The sequence below is a fragment of the Anabrus simplex genome, chromosome 2, assembly GCF_040414725.1.
Source record: "Anabrus simplex isolate iqAnaSimp1 chromosome 2, ASM4041472v1, whole genome shotgun sequence".
Taxonomy (NCBI): Eukaryota; Metazoa; Arthropoda; class Insecta; order Orthoptera; family Tettigoniidae; genus Anabrus; species Anabrus simplex.
Window position 1 is genome coordinate 22,734,770 of NC_090266.1, and position 19,351 is coordinate 22,754,120.

The following is a 19,351-nucleotide window of genomic DNA, read 5'->3' on the forward strand; positions in this document are numbered from 1 at the left end:
GCACATAACTGAATCATATGTATCAACGGTATTTTACTGAATACATTATTTTTAACAGTTCTTAAAAGTAGCCTATACGAAGAAACTTTAATTTACGGCATCACTTTAATTTTAACACTTAATAGTAACTTTTTAGAAGACAGGATACAGTACATACAGTAGTGAAACAAGAAATATAGCAAGGTTATCACGTTAGGAAAGAAAAAAATCCGTTATTCTCTTCATTTTCTTACTGTTAATCTTTCCTCCCGTCACGTTGAAACTTCTCGTCAATACCACGCAGCCAAGTTTCATAAATGGAGCTTGTAATCCTCTACTTTTGGGCTTGCTTTCGTACGTGACTGGTAATTGACACCCGAGAAACAGTAAGGCTTCGCCGATTTGCCGATCACTAGAAGTTCGAGTTTTTCGGTTCCCGTCATATTAGTTTCCAGCTTCGCTGCAACCCTTTCTTTACTTGTTAACTGTTCCTCACAAACCGCAAATGCCGTATTGCACAGTTAATTTTGCACAAAATTCGAGTTACGGGGTACTTTTTGCTTCAAGGGAGGAAATGTTTGCTTCGAGAAATCGAATTTCAAGAATAGAGAAATAAATACACGTGAAGAATAAGACAAACCGCCAGAAAATTTGTTACTTTGAAGCCGGAATTACTAAAATAAAAACATTTTCTGAAACAGGAAGAATAGGGCTATTTTTGTATGAACAAAAAGAAAAACCGAGTTTTTGGCTCAATATACGAAAAATTCAGTCATACCTACCCTTGAGAATGCATAATTTCGTGGCATACGTGTATACAATTTACAGCAACGTTTCCAGAAACTGTTTTTCACTCCTATTGTATTGCCGATCGCTAATTGCATATATTTAGCACCTAAGTTAATATTTGTCGGCCGTTATTATACACTCATTTTTATTGCTATCCCGGAGTTTTACTGATCTCGGAATGACTTGTCGATGTTCCCAATGTCCTTATGCTTTGAGTGAACATGTCTCTATATTTTTAATTATTCCAATGCGCCATTAATTACGGTTTAAAATTGATTAAATTATCATTGCTCCCGTATAAGGAGAGCTCTACAATGGGTACACCAACATGGCGAACCGCGCACTCAACTTGGCGTACTTTCTCCTGCAGCGGAGAGCTGGCATCAGCGATCCATGTATAGAGATCAGTGATTTCGCCTTGCTAAAATGGGAGACAATTCGACGGTGGCGCTCCTAGTGACTTGACCTGAACAAATCGCGCTAAATTCAAATATCAATGAAAATGTATATACGGAAATGGATAAATAAATTACGTCTAGAAAGAAAGTATTATTGAGATATTAACATCGAAGTTGCTAAAGCAATTCTGGATAAATGAATGAAGAATTATTTAAAAGGTTATTATTCAAAGACTGAAATTAGACACATAAACAAGATATGAAATGGGCTGCTGTGCAATGGCTTGATATTTCATTTATGCATTACTTTTTTAGCTTTAGCATTCCTGCCTGAACATTTTTAAATGAGAAAAAAGACAACTCCAACCGTAAAATATTTTATTATCACATTAAGACTTACTTACTTACTTACTGGTCGGCGCTACAGTCCTTGTAAGTCCTTGGCCTCCTTTATCACCTGCCTCCATTCATCTCGGTCCTCAGCTTTTCTTCTCCAACGTTTAACTCCTAACTTTCTAAGGTCATCCTCAACATCATCAATCCATCTTTTCCTGGGTCTTCCTCTCCTCCTCCTTCCATCAAGTTTCCCTATAAACACCTTTTTAACGGTGCAGGTTTCTGCCATTCTCTGAACATGACCGGCCCACCTAATTCTTCCCTGCTTAATTTTAGTAACAATATCTGGCTGGCCAAACAGTCCTTGCAGCTCTACATTTGTCCTTATTCTCCACCCATCCTGCTCTCTTACTGCACTGAATATCTTTCTCAATATCTTCCTTTCCCACCGTAACAGCCACTGTTCTTCTCTGGAGGTCATCACCCAGCATTCTGATCCATACATAACTATAGGTCTTAGTACTGTTGTGTATATTTTAATTTTTATATTCCTGCTGACATTCCTGGATTTAAACATATTTTGCAAGGCGTAAAAGCATCGGTTTCCACTTGTTATCCTCTCCTGTATTTCCACGGAGGTTTTATTGTCCTCTGTTATTATAGAGCCTAGATATTTGAAAGATGTGACTCTTTGATATTCCTTCCCATTTAATCTTACTGGGGTCCTTCCTCTTACTCCCTCCGTATCTCCCATCTTCATATATTTTGTTTTGTTTATATTCACTTCTAGTCCTAGGTCCCGTGCTTTCTCTTCTAATACTGAGTAGCTCTCTTCAAGAGCTCTTTCATTTCTTGCAATTATTGCTACATCATCAGCATATGCTGTCACTTGTACTAATCTGTTCAAAATGGTTCCCCCTGGGTTGATGGGCAATTGACGGATTACTTTTTCCAATGCTAGGTTAAAAAGAAGTGTGGAAAGTACATCTCCCTGTCTTAGTCCTCTCTCCACTAAAAACTCCTCTGACAGATCTTGCTCCACTCTCACCTTGCATACCGTTGTTTTCAAAGTCATTTCTGTTAATCTAATCAATTTCCTTGGGATTCCAAATTCTTTCATAATCTTGTAAATTTTACCCCTATCTAGACTGTCATATGCCTGTTTAAAATACACATACAGCTGATGTAGCTGTTTGTCATATTCATAAAATTTCTCTAGCACTTGTCGTAATATAAATATCTGATCCAGAGTAGAGCGATGTTTTCTAAAACCCGCTTGGTAATCCCCTAATATTCTTTCCATCCATAATTCCAATCTTAAGGCTAGTACCTTACCAAAAACCTTGTACGTTCCATCCAGCAAGGTGATCCCTCGATAATTTCCATATACTGCCTTATCTCCCTTTTTATGTATAGGGTAAATTATACCCAATGTCCAATCCTTGGGTATTTCCTCCTTTGTCCAAACCTCCTTAATCAATTCATAAACAGCCTTTTCTATTCCCTCTCCCCCATATCTCAACAGCTCTGACTCCATTCAATCTTCACCTGGGGCTCTATTATTCTTTAATGCATTAATTGCAGCTTTGACCTCTTCTAAGTCTGGCTGTTTTACTGATTCCTCTTCCAATTCTCTTTCTTCCCCATCAACATTTATATTTTCCTCCTCTCTATCATCTTCATTATTTCCATTGAGTAACTCGTAAAAATACTCCTGCCATCTTCCAAGCACTTTGCTTTTATCACCCAGAAGGTTTCCATCTTTATCCTTGAAGAAAACAGCTCTTGGATGAAATCCTCTCTTAAGGTCTTTTGTTCTTTCATAGAACTTTCGTACCTCATTTCTATCCTTCATTTCATCCAGTTCTTCGATTCTCTTTCTTTCAAAAGCTCTTTCCTTATATCTACATATCTTATCTGCTCTTCTTCGTTTCTCTCTAAACTTTTGTACTGTTTGTCTTGTTCTGCTTTGAAGCATTCTGTTGCTAGCATCATTCCTCTCTTGGATTAATGTTGAACATTCCTCATCAAACTATTCTGCTCTCTTTACCAATTTCTTCTTTCCCAGGGTACTATCTGCAACTTCACTGATAGTTGTTTTCAGTATCTCCCATTTATCTTCCACTTCTCCTTTCTCCCATAATTCCCTTTTTATTTCCAAAGATTCAGCCATTTTCTTTTTGTATTTCTCTTGCAATTCCTCATTATTTAGACCTTCAATATTGTGCTTTGCCTTTCTTGTTACTTTTTCCGTTCTTGCCAAATCTATTTTTTGTCTGTACTTGACTCTAACAAGATAGTGGTCTGTATCTGCATCAGCACCTCTGCAGCTTCTAACATCCATAATATCTGATGCATGTCGACTGTCTATTATAACATGGTCTATTTGATTTCTTGTCACACCATTTGGTGAAATCCAGGTCTCCTTGTGAATGTTTTTCCTAGGATGCCAAGTACTTTTAATTATCATCTGCTTTCCACTCACAAAATCAATCAATCTCAATCCGTTATCATTACTTACTTCATGCAGGCTTTCTTTCCCTACTAAGTGTTTGTACACCACTTCTCTTCCAATTTTTGCATTTAAATCTCCAAAGATAATTTTCACATCATGCCTTTGAACTTTATTAATTTCTTCCTCCAATTGAGTATAAAATGCATCTTTCTTCTCATCTTCTGCCTCCTCAGTAGGGGCGTACACACAAAACACAGTTACGTTGAAGACTTTTGCCCTAATTCTCACAGAGCACATCATATCATTGATTGGAGTAAAGCTGATCACGCTTTGCTTTACCGACTTATGTGCCATTACTGCTTGCTTTTTCTCCACTGTACATCAAGATATGTTGTCCAGACATCATCATCCCTTGCCCTTTCCATCTCAGTTCCTGTAGAGCTGCTATTTTCACTCCATACTTATCCATTTCATTCCTTAATTCTTTCAACTTGCCAGGTCTCTTCAATGTCTTAACATTCCACGTTGCTAATATAATATCCTTTTTCCTTCTCTTTAGCCGTTTTTCTCGCCGGTTCGTCACCAAGTTTTCCAGTCCTGCTTTATTCATTCTTAAGGTATCCGTAACAGTAGTTTTTTACGAGGTAGGGGAGTTAACCCTACGCTCAACCCCCAACCTGGAGGACCAGGATATCACTCTTAGTCTGGATCATCACCTTAGACCTATCCGGCTTGGGTGGCCCTACCAAGAGCAGATGCTCCCGCCGGCATAGCTCTAAGGATCATTTGACCACGCAAGCCTCCAATAAACACCCGGCAAAATAAATTTTGCCTTCGTCAAGGTGGTGATACCTTCGGGAGGTCACATTAAGACACATGTCAATAAAAATATCACCACATTCCTTACACACATGATGCAATGAATGAACAACTAAAATCTGGACAATTTTCCTCTTAACATAAAGCCTACTAACAGAAAGAAAGTCTATAAAATCCCGGCTTTAATCTGAGAAGAGGGATAAAAGAAAGAAAAGTATGAAAATGTTGTCGATAGTGATGCTTTGAGGAATATTTACGTACAATTAGAGTAAAAATGTAACATACCCTTGGCTCTATTGTCGAGGATTTCTAAAGTCGCTGGCCTGGAAATGATCTGAACAGATCTTATAATTCTTATATAAGCGTAACGTCCCTTCTTTCTTGTACACCTTATCCAAATCGCTTCTGTGACATTTCAAAACCCACAGATCACACCTACAACAACACATCGGTATTGAAGGTTAACTGCTGCACTATAGAATAAAATATGCGTATTACATTGTATGCCAGTTAAAATATGGGTCGAGCAGGTCAGAAGATTATGAAGTACTATAACAATCTCTGTCACTGGAAGAATATATATGCAAACACAATATTACTTACATGTTCTTGTCACGAGGGAACCTGAAGAACGACCGCGCATTTTTCTCTACTTCGTAATTACTGCAGCCAAACACAGCACATACCTTTCACCTCATGTTGAGAGGAGATATCAAGAAATGACACACGCTACTATTTATTTACGTCAACTCACTGAAAACGCATAAATAACACCAAAAACTTCACACAAAAATACACGTGCTCTTATGAGAGAATCAGTACTGTTCAGGTCTATCCGCTAGAGTGAGCTCCAATAGGTGTCCCTCGATATCTCGCTCAGTGTCGCGTATTATCTGTACTGTATTTGCTATAGATATTCATACCTTTTGTCCTGTCCTTTTTTCACTTAGACCTTGGCGATATATATCTTCCTATTTTTGATTTCTAAAAGTTGGCAGCTAGGCAGACTGGTCACAACTTTATGTGCATTATCTTTAGGACAATTGAAGCACCCAGAGGGGAGTTGGAAACAAAATGAAACGTTGCGTGTTGAGAGGTTATGTGATGTTATTTCAGTGAGTCAAATTTACAAAAAAATTGGCAGAACAAGCCCACGTTGCACCCCCTCTGGTCTAGATGCATGCACTAATTCGGTTGGGAAGGGTGTCATAAAGCCATTGTATCCTCTCCTCAGGCAAACTGGCCCACGACTCTTGTAACTCGTCCTTGATATCCCGGATACTACAACTGGGACAGAGTTGATGTCCGAGTTGGTCCCGCTCCTGTTATATCGGGCAGAGATCTGGAATCTTTCTGGCTGTGGGAGTACCTGGACATCACGCAGACAGTTCGTAGAGACATGTGCTGTGTGTTGAAGAGGATTGTCCTGTTAAAAAATGGCACCTCGATACTGTCACATGAGAGGTAACACGTGAGGACACAGGATGTCTGTTATGTACCGATCTGCTGTCAGAACTACCTCAGTCGCTATCAGCCGTGACTTGAGGTTGTATCCAATGGCTCCACATAACCTGACGCCAGGAGTAACACCCCTGTGCCTTTTCAAAACACTGGAAGTTTGGAACATGTCCCCAGGTCGCTGCCATACTCGCAGACGACGGTCATCCGGGATAATGAACAACCGCGATTCATCACTGAACACAATGCGATGCCATTCATCGGAAGTCTATGCTTCCCGGTCATGGCACCACTCCACATCCAGGTGTTTGCGTTGTGGTATTAATTGCGGCCTATGCATGGGACTGTAATTCCCTAGTCCAGCTGCTGCTATTCTGACCAATGGTGTGGGATGACACAGAATGTGTGAAGAGCCCATTACTTGTTCTTGGATGGCAGGCACAGATATGAAGTGATTTCGATATGCGTGGTGGTCAGATGTGGTCGATTGGAACTTTGACGATGAGCATGCCTGCTCTCAAGTTCTCATGCAGTCCAACATTGGGCCACTGTCAGATCCAACTGCCTCACAAATCTGGATATTGCACAATTCAACCAGCCAGCCAAATGGAGACCTAGAGTTAGGTCCCTTTCAAATTCTGTCAGGTGCTGATAATGCTGTCCCACTTGAGTAAGCAGCATCTCTGTGTCCTTCACAGTCTCTAAGTACATCTGATGCTGTTCACACCCATTAAATACCCCACCATGCCTGATAACAACATTAACACGAACAACCTGGGAGATTACTGGCAAAAATGAGTGCAAATAGACTAGACGAAAAGAGTGACTGAATGGGTGGCTATATCTCTAGATTATAGAACTCAGAAAATTAAAGTAGGTGAAGCATTATCTGATCCTCTAACCATAAAGAGGAGAATTCCTCAAGGGAGTATTATTGGACTTATATATATATATATATATATATAAATTATATAAGTAAAGAACCAGAATCAGAGGTGAGGCTTTTGCGGATGATGTTATTCTGTACAGAGTAATAAATAAGTTACAAGATTGTGAGCAACTGCAAAAAGACCTCGACAATGTTGTGAGATGGACAGTAGGCAATAAACGGAGTTAAAAATCAGGTTCTAAGTTTCACAAGTAGGAAAAGTCCTCTCAGGTTTAATTACTGCATTGATGGGATGAAAGATTTTTATGCGGATCGCTGTATCTGCCTAGGTGTTAATATAAGGAAAGATTTTCATAGGGGTAATCAACATAAATGGTAATGTAAATAAAGGGTAGACATCTCTCCACATGGTTACGAAGGTATTTAGGGAATGTAGTAAGGATGTAAAAGAGAAGGCATATAAGTCTCTGGTAAGACCCCAACTAGAGTATTGTTCCAGTGTATGGAACCGTCCCCAGGATTACTGGAGTCAAGAACAGGAAAAACTCCAAAGTAAAGCAGCTTGATTTGTTCTGTGTCATTTTCGACAAAAGAGTAGTGTTACAAAAATGTTGCAAAATTTGGGCTGGGGAGACTTGGAAGAACGGAAACGAGCTGCTGTACAAAGCGGTATGTTTGCAAGATGAAAATTCTACGTAATTTTACCTGAGCAATTTAAATAGGTGAAGATGTTCCTAAGGAATGAAACATGTTCTACAAATAATTAATTTGCTTAAAGGGAATATATAGTATCAAACATGCAGAAGCTTTTATTGATTTAATGTAAGTGGCATGGTCCGAGCTGTCAATGGACAGATGGCATGGAATGACATTAGTAAGCGAATAAGTTTGAGTGGTGTTTTTAAAAGTAGGAAAGATCACATATGAAGGTGAAGTTGGAATTCAAGAAGACAAATTGGGGCAAATATTCGTTTATAGGTAGAGGACTTAGGGATTGGAATAATTTACCAAGGAAGTTGTTCAATAAATTTCAAAATTATTTGCAATTAATTAAGAAAAGACTAGGTAAAAAATAGACAGAGATTCTGCCACCTGGGTGACTGCTCTAAATGCAGATTGGTGATTATTGAAAAAAAAACAACTAATGCGCTCTAGTGGCCGTTCTGCCTGTCACAGAGAAATCCACCTCTAATCATTTACATACCTGCTGATGGTGTGTACATGTACAAAGTTATATTGATATCTGACCATTTCTTCTGAGTGCTTCAATTTCTTGTCAGGTATCTTGAGTTTAACTATGTATAATTCAATAAGGATGGATGTGCTTTAAGTCACACTGAATGTATAGCATATACACTGAGGAAGATGGATTCTAACACGATGAAGAATGGATCACTATCACTATCAGCCATATTCAATTGTTTTTACGACGTGGCCTCTTTAAGTCCAAAGCAAGGTAGGTTTTAGTGAGGCCTCTTCATCTGGGACGGTCTTGAGCGATGTTCTGCCAATTGATCCCAGTAATCTTCCGGATGTCTTTTTTCCATTTGTCCGGTGGTCTTACCTTAGGTCTCAGATGATCTTTCGGATCCACTCAAGCACAAGCTTTGTCCACCTACCATCAGTTCTCCGAGCAACATGGCCTGCCCACTGCCATTTTAGGGTAAACACCCTTTCTAAAATGTCAGTGACCTTTGTGACTGACCTGATGTAATCTGCTCTCTTTCTGTCTTTCTTCGTGATGCCTAGCATAAACCGTTCCATAGCTCTTTGGGTTGTTCTGAATTTTTGCTTAACAAACTCGCTCAATGTCCAGGTTTCACTACCGTAAGTCAGTACAGGGAGAACACTCTTGTCAAAGACTATCTGCTTTAGGTGGGTTGGCATGTTGGATTTGGAGATTGAAGAATTTCTTCCGTAGGCTTGCCATCCTAGTTTGATACATCGGAAGATTTCCGGTCTTAAGTCCCCTTTCATGTTTACAAGCTGCCCAAGATAGACATACTCATTGACCTGTTGTAATGTGGAGTTTCCCACATGCAACTTTCCTGCTGGGGCCCATTTGTTGAGCATTACTTTGGTTTTAGAAAGGTTCATGGATAGTCCCACTTTTTGAGAGGCTGAGACAAGATCTACAGTTATATTAGAGTTTGTAGTTCATCGATGGCGTTGGCCAAAAGTGTAATGTCATCTGCAAACATTAAATTGTTCAGCATTTTCCCATTGATTTTGATTCCTGTACTTTGCCAGTTAATTTTTGACATGGCCATTTCTAACACTGCTGAGAACAGCTTGGGATATATGGGGTCGCCTTGCTTTACACCTCTTTGATTGGGAAAATCCGTGGTTGGCACATTGACGTTCACGAAGGCTAAAGAGGTTTCGTAGATATGCTGGAGTACTCTTATGTAGGCAGCATCGATGCCGTGTTCGGCTAAGGCTTGCATAACAGCAGCGTGGCTCACCGAGTCAGAAGCCTTTTCAAAGTCCACAAAGGCTAGACAGAGCGGCATTTGATAATCATTACTTCTGCTGATAAATTCACGAAGGGTGAGTATGTGGTCGATTGTTTCAAAACCTCGGCGGAAACCTGCTTGTTCAATTGGCTGGGCAAAATCAAGCGTTGTACTGATTATATTTGTCAGTACCTTGGTGAAAACCTAGTAAAGGACAGAAAGCAAGCTAATAGGACGATAGTTTCTGATGTCATGTATGTTCCCTTTATTGTGCAGGAGAATTACAATCGCTCTATTCCAAGATGGAGGGATGAATGCATTGCGTAGACAAGATGTGAATATTTTTGTTAAGCGGCTTTAAGTTCCATCACTAGCAAGTTTGAGAACGCTAACTGAAAGGTTATCGCTACCTGCAAATGATTCCTTTTTCATACTGCTTATAGCATGTCTGATTTCAGATGGGAGAACTTCCGGGACTTGGGAAATGTTGGATAAGTCAGGCAAAGTCAGGTTATCATCAGCCTTCTCGTACAACTTGCTATAAAAGTTTCTGATGAACTCAAGAAGTTCTTCCCTATCAGTAATTCGGCCGTTGTCCACATCTAATGCAATTAATTGCTTCTCGCCGATCTGTAGCTTCCTTTTAGCAGACTTCAAACTTGTTTTTTCAGATAAGCAAGTTCTTAGAGTATCTTCATTGAATTTCTTTAAGTCGGTTTTAATTCTCTTTCGTATGGTTTTGCACAGCTCAGAGTACTGCATTTTGTCACAGTCAGGCTGAATTTTCATTTCTCTCCTCTTCTTTAGCAGGTTCCTGGTATCCTCACTGAGATTTTATCCCGAGTGTTATTCTTTATCAACCCTCCAATTTCTTCAGCCGTATCCAATAGCATTTTTGCCAGATTTTCACCAGTTGTTTCGTGTAGGCTTTGTTCAAGGGCTTGATGGAAATTCTCTTTATTTTCTTCTAGATGTTTAAGATTTATGTGTTTCTCTTTCTCCCGCACAAGTTTAAGTCGATGTTCCTTAATGTTTAATTCGGCTCTAGCCCTTACTAATCGGTGGTCACTACCAGTATTGAATCTGTTGAGGACTGATATATTTTTAATGATTTGAGGGATGTTAGAGAGAACAAAATCGATCTCATTGGTGAATTCAAAATTGGGACTTCACCATGTCCATTTACGCCCTGGGTGTTTCTTGAAGAATGTATTCATTATACGCATGTTGGTGTATATGGCAAACTGGACCAATCTTTGCCCTCTCTCATTTCTCTCATCTATCCCATAGTTTCCAATAACAGTTTCACCAGTCTTACAGGTTCCAACCTTCGCATTGAAGTCACCCATTACTATATGAAAGTGACAGTCACTCCCCTTCTCACAGGTTTCATGTAGACTCTCATAAAAGGATTCTAACTCCTGGTCTGAATGGCTTGATGTGGGGCCATATACTTGTACAATGTGTATTTCGTATCTCTTAGAGAGTTTTAGAAATAATCGCGCTATTCTACTTGAAGTACCTTCCAATACAGAGTCATGAAAGGTAGCACCCACGCGGAGATCCGATTGTGGGGCTATTTTACCTCCGGAATTTAGGAATTTCACCTTAATGTCACTCATTGTCTTTTGACTTAAAGGATGTGAAGCATAATCACCACGCCTGATGAAGAATGGATAATTTGTGTTAATAAGTAGAACCTCGATGTCGTTTTCCCGTATTCATCGTTCAATTTATTCATTCCCAAAAATGTTCCATATAAATGAATGTTAAATTTCCCCGCATCTATCGTTCCTCGAACTATTGTTTTCTCGCATCAGTCGTTGAAAAGTTATTTATCCTCGGTCACAATTTTCCCGCATTGATCGATCGTACGTAAGAAAAATATACGCAAAAGTTTTTTGAATTTAGAGGGACTGCTCACTACTCTTAGCATAATATATAATAGCGGCAACCCGTTACGCGAGAATGTACGAGCGATTCTTTAACAAGGATCTTGTAGGCTGGAGTCCTGTGCACAGGTTATTCTCTCGCAACCACACTACGAGCCTCCTGGTGCCAACGCTTCTCCTCGACCCACTAACCGACCCCTAGAAGTATTCATATTTACAAGAAATAAAATATAGACAGTGTAAAACTCAAATTTGCCACCATTTTCTGTGTTGGTATAGCTGGCTAGGGCTGCCAACTTCGTTGAAAATGAGAAAATAGTGCAGTGCGGCAGATACGTTTTATTTAGTCATAGGGTGATTAATCGCGTCGTACTTTGCGGGGTGTGTGGGATGCTAGAGGCCTGTTGACCGCTTTGTTGCCCTCTGCCCAATAGTCTTGTTGCAAGCCGGACCTAACCAAGCCAAGGCCATACCATCACCATGCTACAACAATGCCATACCATCACCATACCACAACAACAATAGCGACGACAGTTACAACTACAATAGCAAGTATTCCATACTGAAGGATGTTCCCCCAGCCCTTCAACCAGCTTACAATTCTACTAATAAGTTCATTCCATCTATCATAAAACACTGCAAGCTCATGTAAACTAAAACCAGCAAGTATCTTGATTCAGGACAGACAATGACGTTCCATGTTCCACTAACATACGGTAACAATTTTAATATAGACCCATGATCTCTCTTAAATACAAAGCATCTGAGACCAGTGTGTAACTTCAGCTGTTCGCGAAACGTTTCATGTGATATGTGGTTGTAATAGTCAACAAGTCTTTGTTTCATGTTTTTTTTAAAGGTTCAAATATTCTGTTTGATTGCGACAAGGCCGCTCGACAAGTCTATGCCAAGTTGTGTAAACATACAATTACATTTTACTCAGATCCAAGAATATTAAAGTGCCAAGTGTTTCGCATTGGTGTATAAACTTTCAATCAATTAATTTCAACTGCGTTAATGCATTAGTTTCCAGTAGACAGAAGCAGGCCCAGCAGTTTTATTCTGGGTTCCACGAACACATGACAATTTTTGAAACCCAAAACCAGAACTTTAAATACCAAGTAGTTTATCTTTAACATTCAATGTATATTTATTTCACTAGTTTAGTCAGGGGAAGCAAGGCAGTTCTTGTAACGCCAATATTTCATATGTTATAAGTGTTTTCATTTTGTGTTAACAAACAACACAAGTGTTCCCAGTGTTCCGTGAACATGAATGCGCGACAGTTTAGACTAGACGTATGTCTTTATACATTTTGCTTCATTGTATGTATTTCATCCAATCTTTTTCAGACAGAAACAGGACAGTCAAATTCAAGAATGCTCTTAGAGAGAATAAATTGTTGTAATGTGTTGAATGGAGGAACATCCCTCAAACTCTACATTATTGTAGCCAAAAATGCAATATTTGAAAATGAAGAGTGAAATAATAACAATACGACGACTGTTAACTATTACCGTGTAATCTCTTTAACTTCTTTTTAAATGGAAGTTTACAGGCGTATCGTGTTTCTTAATGTAGTAAATTATTACCTTCGCGATAGTTTGAACGGATATCTATACGAAATACCGGAGACGTTGCTGCAGAAGTTACGGTACTATTCCTTATGATAAACTGCCTTTGTAAGTATCATACCAACGAACCTACAGATATTTACAAATATTTTTAAGTTTAATATTATTACCTAAAGTATTTCCTAAACCTAAATTCGAAACAAGGTACACCTAGCTAGCCTACTCAACCTAGAAAACGTAATTAACTGAAGACCAACTGAATTACTTGTCATAAAATTTAAATAAATATCCCTACTCCCAATTTCTACCAACAAGCACTAAACACCACTATTTAAATAGCAGTAAATGAAATCACAAATACACAAAATAAAGCTATTTCAATAGGTTTTAACTACTTTATTACTACGATAATGCAAGAGCTCTCTGAAGAGCCAACCGTTCTGAAGCGCATCCAACAACATACCAACAGGATGCAGTGGCTTTCGCATCACTGGGAACATGCTGTACGCAATGCTGGTGAATATATCGAAGGTGTATGAAACTTAGAACCATGTATTCGTGCATGGTGAATATATCGAAGGTGTATGAAACTTTGAACCATGTATTCGTATATGTGTCAATAAATAAAGTAGTTTTCAAAGCTTAAAGAAGAAACCTTTGCAGTAAACCATAATAAGATAATGAAAACATAGGTATTCTGTATCTAAAGTCCTAGAATTATTTTTTTGAAAGTAGTAATGTACATCTACCTAATTTATTTTACTTAAGATTGGTTCATAATCTTGGCGTTGCACTCCTCCTCTGATCGATGTATAAGCCTATATTCTCCCACAATATTTCTTTACAAGGAGACGGGCTCTAATTTAATTGGTTGTTATAGTTGTTACAGTAGCACATAATAAGTCAAATAGAAGAGCAGAACCACATGTTCAGTACCAGCTATTGTTATGTTCCGCTTTGAATCTAAACAGTCAGATTATTTCTCAAACCTCATGTGAGCCTGTACTGTTTATTTTGCTTTGCAGACATTTGTAATGTTAGGTAAGATTTCCAAATAAAATAAAAGACAGAAAATCACTACCTACTTAGACCAAAACTTGAAATTGTGGCTCAGGCACAAGTAGTAGAATTATGATGGTACTAATTGCCAGAGATACCAAATATCACTTTTGGTCAGTGTGTATACATGAAGCTCTGATGAACAAACCGTTATCTTATTAATTTTATTAACATATGGCCGTATAGCTTTTTAACGATTTATATTTATTATTTATGTAATTTCCTTGGTCTGATACTGAATATAGCCTACTTCACTGAATGTTTAAAGTTTCAATACACAGGAATTACTTTTTATGCTTATAGCAGTTATAAGTACATTTTAAAGTCATACTGTCAATTTTGAAAATTTATCTGAGTATCATTGCGAAATCATTAATTATGTGCCATATGTGGTAGTACAAAGATGTCAACATACCAAAATCTTGTCCTGGAAAAGGAACTTACTATTTAATGTGCTAAGAAATCTGATTTGGGTTTCTCTCATCTAAGCACTCTCATTGTACCCAATGAGGCAGTTTGGGATTAGGAAAGGTTATTTCAGCGAGGCTCAACTTGTAGGATTGCAGCAAGATATTTTAGATTCAGAATGTCATCTGGACTTCTCCAAAGCATTTGATAGGGTAGATCATGGGAGACTACTGACGAATTTATCAATAAGATTATCACTAAGTGCAAAAATAAACAACAAATAAATTTAATGCAACGGTGGGAGAAAGTAAAGAAGTACGTTAAGTTTACATCTAATAACCCAAAGATTCACGAAATTACAAATCTGTTCAAGAAACACAACATCAAAGTAGCTTTCTTAACAAACAACAACACTAAACACAGATTTTTCAATCATATAAAGTTAATAAAATTAAGGATGATGAATTTCAGGAATCAGGTACTTATAGGCTGATCTGTACTGAATGCGAAAGCACATACGTGGGACAATCTGGGAGGAGTTTCTTAATAACATAAGAGGAGAACGTCAATGCAGAAATGTGTAGGAGGTTCTCTGCTATGGGAGCTCATATGAAAGAGGCAGACCACAAAATTACCAATATCAAACCGGACCTTCAAGTTATTAGCAGGATTAATAAAGGAAATCTTATGAACAATTTAGAAAATATTCATATTCATCTCGATAAAGTAGAGAACAAGGACCGAAATTTAAATTAATGAATAAACAAAGGAACCCCCTATACGAGCACATACGTAAGTATATGGAATGGGTAAATAGGAGACGTATAAACTCAAGAAGTAAAATGCTCAAATATTACATCACGGTAGCACAACTAGACCCCCTCCCCCCTCACAAGACGCAATAAATGACGACACAGTCTTGCCTCCTTTCTCTCTGCCAAACCGTGCGCATAAACAGGCTGTGACACATCGCTATTACACCAGGTCGACTACACAGACACATCCTCAAGGTAACGGGGAATAAAAGACACCATTCTAGTAAGAGGTGAGTTAAGATATTATAAGCTTTCACTTTCATCCCTTCTGCGACACAGATTAAATTTGAAATCACCGTAAGTTTGTTGACATACCTCCATAATTTTTGCATCCTCTGCTGGTTGAAGATCGTGATGCAAGGTGCCCAATTAGAAGACCGCTATTCCACCCAGTACAACAGTGAAGTTACCTTGAGACAACAGTAAATCAAACAGCTTCTAACAGCCTTCAAGGAAGATTTTCAACACAGCATACAAACACTAAACACTTGAGGACTGCAATACGGAACGACCTTTATTGTATACAAGTTCGAGTTATTCAGTGATCAGATAGAAGAGCCTTACAATAGACTTTTAAAAGATGTTTTCAAAAAATGTTTAATTGGAGGAATAAGTTTTAACACAATGTAGACACGTATTTTAATTTTATGTATATTCCATCTATTCTTTCTTATCCAACCCTTAACCCCCCTCCGGCCCTCCTTTCATAGTTCTATATTAAGTAGTAATAGTTTTTAAAGTTCCCATGGGAAAAATGATCAAGGTTTTTAACGTGCTTAGTATTCATGTATCAACATCTAAGGTTTTCTGAATACACCTGAAGATGACCACTCAGTGGTCGAAACATATATTGTGATTCTATATAGGCTTTTGGGTCATTGCCGTGTCAAGAAAGTAAGGTGAAATTCTTCACGTTTCGCAGAGAACTGTGCTCTGCGTTATCAGAAGAAATCTCGACTGTTCACGATAAAGACCTTTCGCCTTCGATGGGGAACTATGAATATTAATGGGGCTTGTGGAAGGAAGAAAGTAGGACTGGCTGAGTCAGCAAAGAAGATGCATCTGGATGTACCAGGTGTAAATGCTATTCGGGTAAGGGGAGAAAATGAAGAAGAGATAGGAGATTATAAAGTGTACTTGACGGGTGTTACAAAGGAAAGGGCAGAGTGTGTGGAGTAGGGCAGCTCATCAGGAATACTAATGCATGCAACATAAGTTTCTGTTATGCACGAATGCACGTATGCACGTAAACGAGTGAATGGTGTAGGTAGATAATGCAGTTGGAGGTATTAGGATGAGAATTGTCTCAGTGCATTTACCCTGTGAAGAGTACCCCCCATAGCACAACAGCCCCGCAGGGCCATGGCCTACCAAGCGACCACTGCTCAGCCCGAAGGCCTGCAGATTACGAGGTGTCGTGTGGTCAGCACAACGTGTCCTCTCGGCCGTTATTCTTGGCTTTCTAGACCGGGATCGCCATCTCACTGTCATATAGTCCTCAATTGTAATCACCTAGGCTGAGTGGACCTCGAACCAGCCTTCATATGCAGGTAAAATCCCTGACCTGGCTGGGAATCAAACCCGGGCCTCCGGGTAAGAGACAGGCATGCTGCCCCTACACCGCGGGGCCGGCCTGTGAGGGTGCAGATGAGGGTTATGTTGACAGTTTTATGAATAATTGAGTGACATCATGGTCAGGGTTAACATATGATAGTGCTAATGGGCAATTTCAATCTGAGAACTGGAAATAGAACGAACGGTATGAGAAAGTGATGGGTAAATATGGGGAAGATGGTAAATAAACTCCACTCTCATAAAGCAGCAGGAATAGATGAAATTACATCTGAAATACCTTCAGTTAGACAAAAGCTGTTTTTGCATCTATCTACAAGGTGTATCTGTGATGATGTTACAGACTTTCAGGGACGATGGGGGATGGTAAATGGATCAATTTGAGATAAGGAACCTTATTCCGGAAAGGATCAAGTCAAAATTTAAGCAAAATTCTACTCATTTAAATCCGTTTACCTTGGACGAGTTTCACAAGCTGCTTCATTTAAAAGAAATGTTTGAATTCCCCCTGTGTCAGTGCAGGCATGGTCTTGTCCCACAAATTTCTGTCATACCCATTTGAATATTTCCAGTGTCGTTTAAACAGTATCACAAGCAGCGAGAATTCTTGCCAAGAGATCCTCTTCAGTCTCGTCAGGTGTCACACACAGGGCTTTTCACACGGCCCCAAGAGAAGAAATCAAGTGGGGTGAGATCAGGTGAACGAGCTGGCGGCGAAACAGGACTTCTTCTTCCTATCCACTTCACAGGGAATGTCCGATCCAGGTGTTCACGAACCCTCAGTCTAAAGTGAGGTGTGGCTCAGTGATGTTGGAAACACATCTGTTGATGATGGGTAAGTGGGATATGTTCCAGGAATGTGGGCATCTCTGAGCACCACTGTGTACACTGCTTCATTTAGGTGGGGAGGAAGAAGAAACGGGCCTACTATGTAATCATTCACTATGCCTGCCCACACGTTGACTAAATGTTTGTGCTGGTGGCTCTTTACGACTGTAGCGTGGGGATTCTCATTCGCCCAAACATAACTACTGTGACCATTTAGCATTCCATCTCTGGTGAAACAGGCTTCATGTGTGAAAAGCACATGTGCAGGAAAGTGAATATCGACTGTAAAGCACTGCAAGACCCTTCGGGTGCAAATTCGGCAGGAATCAAAGCCTGCACTTTCTGTGGATGTTAGGGGTGTAGCTGCATTTCACGTAATACTTGCCACACAGTCATATGCGAAACATTCATTTCACGTGCAACTGCTCGAGTGCCGATTGCAGGCACCTCATACTTGTGAGCAAGCACTCCATCTTGTAAGTCAGGGAGTAGGAAGACGAACTGTTGGGAGGTGGAGGTTTGTTTATTTTGAATACATGTTTGTCTCTTCAGAGTTGTTTGAGTATGTATAGGACTTGATTATAAAGTGGGTTTCTGTTGCCAATTACATAATTTAGAGTATTGTTATTATTAAAGAATTGATTAGGGACAAAAGATCTCTATAGGTCGACACCCTGAACAAATAGCTAAAAAATGATTCAGGAAGATAAAATATTTTCAAAATGTTCTTTTCGATGGATGTAAAGGTGACCCATCTCTTCCATATGAAGACACATTGCTGAAAACTTCCTGTGTTTCTTAGCGTTATAAACATGAAGATCACCAATACATTTCCAACTTCTTTGAAATTATTTAAGACTAGACTAAAAACAACTGATAGAGAATTCACAACCTGTGTGACAGCCCTAAATGCAGATTGATTGATTGATTGATTGATTGTAGCATGTCTTTTGTTTATTTAGAAACTGACTGGCTATTAGATTGTACTGTACCTGCCACCATAAATGTGTGTACAAGTGTGTTTTTGTGTACATGAAAATAAATAATTTCTACCCTTCACCTTCTCCCATGACTTCTGCAAGTGTATTACAGATGTAATGCATCTCAAAATCTTGTCACCAGGAGGATCAGACGATTGGGCAAAAGGAGTGGCGGGGATAAAATATTCTTATACCATTGAGCTACCGGACAAAGGGAACTACGGATTTGTGCTGCCAGCCAACCAGATCGAGCCCGTAGGAGAGGAGACGTGGGCAGCTATAAAGGCCATCGCTCAACAGTTCAGTCAAATGACTCATTCATGAGATCATTCAAGAAGGTATAAATACTGAATTCATTGCATCCTTCTGTGTATAATTTGTGTTTTATTTGAATGTTGATATGACTTCTTTGTAATCTGGGTGTCAATAATGTCCAGAATCACACTGAATTGTAACAACAAATAAAATAAAAAATTGATACTATTTTCAACAGTTTTTTGTAATCCTTTTCAGCTGTGGTCCGTCAATTACTGGGAATGTCTAAAATCGGAATTTCACGTACTTTCACGTACAATTTCACAAGTGCAGACCAGAAAGGCTGCAAATTTAACCCTGCCAGCAAGAGTTGACTACAGGTATTACTC

The 19,351-nt window shown here is 39.1% G+C and overlaps 1 protein-coding gene across 1 annotated transcript in view; it reads left to right on the forward strand.

Moving 5' to 3' along the window:
- Positions 1-19,031, forward strand: part of LOC136863446 (carboxypeptidase B-like) — a 48,896-nt gene extending 29,865 nt beyond the window's left edge. Inside the window, exon 5 of the mRNA XM_068225931.1 lies at positions 18,850-19,031. Within this exon, the coding sequence (XP_068082032.1) occupies positions 18,850-19,031 (182 nt within the window). The remainder of the gene's footprint in view (positions 1-18,849) is intronic.
- Positions 19,032-19,351: the final 320 nt, after the last annotated feature.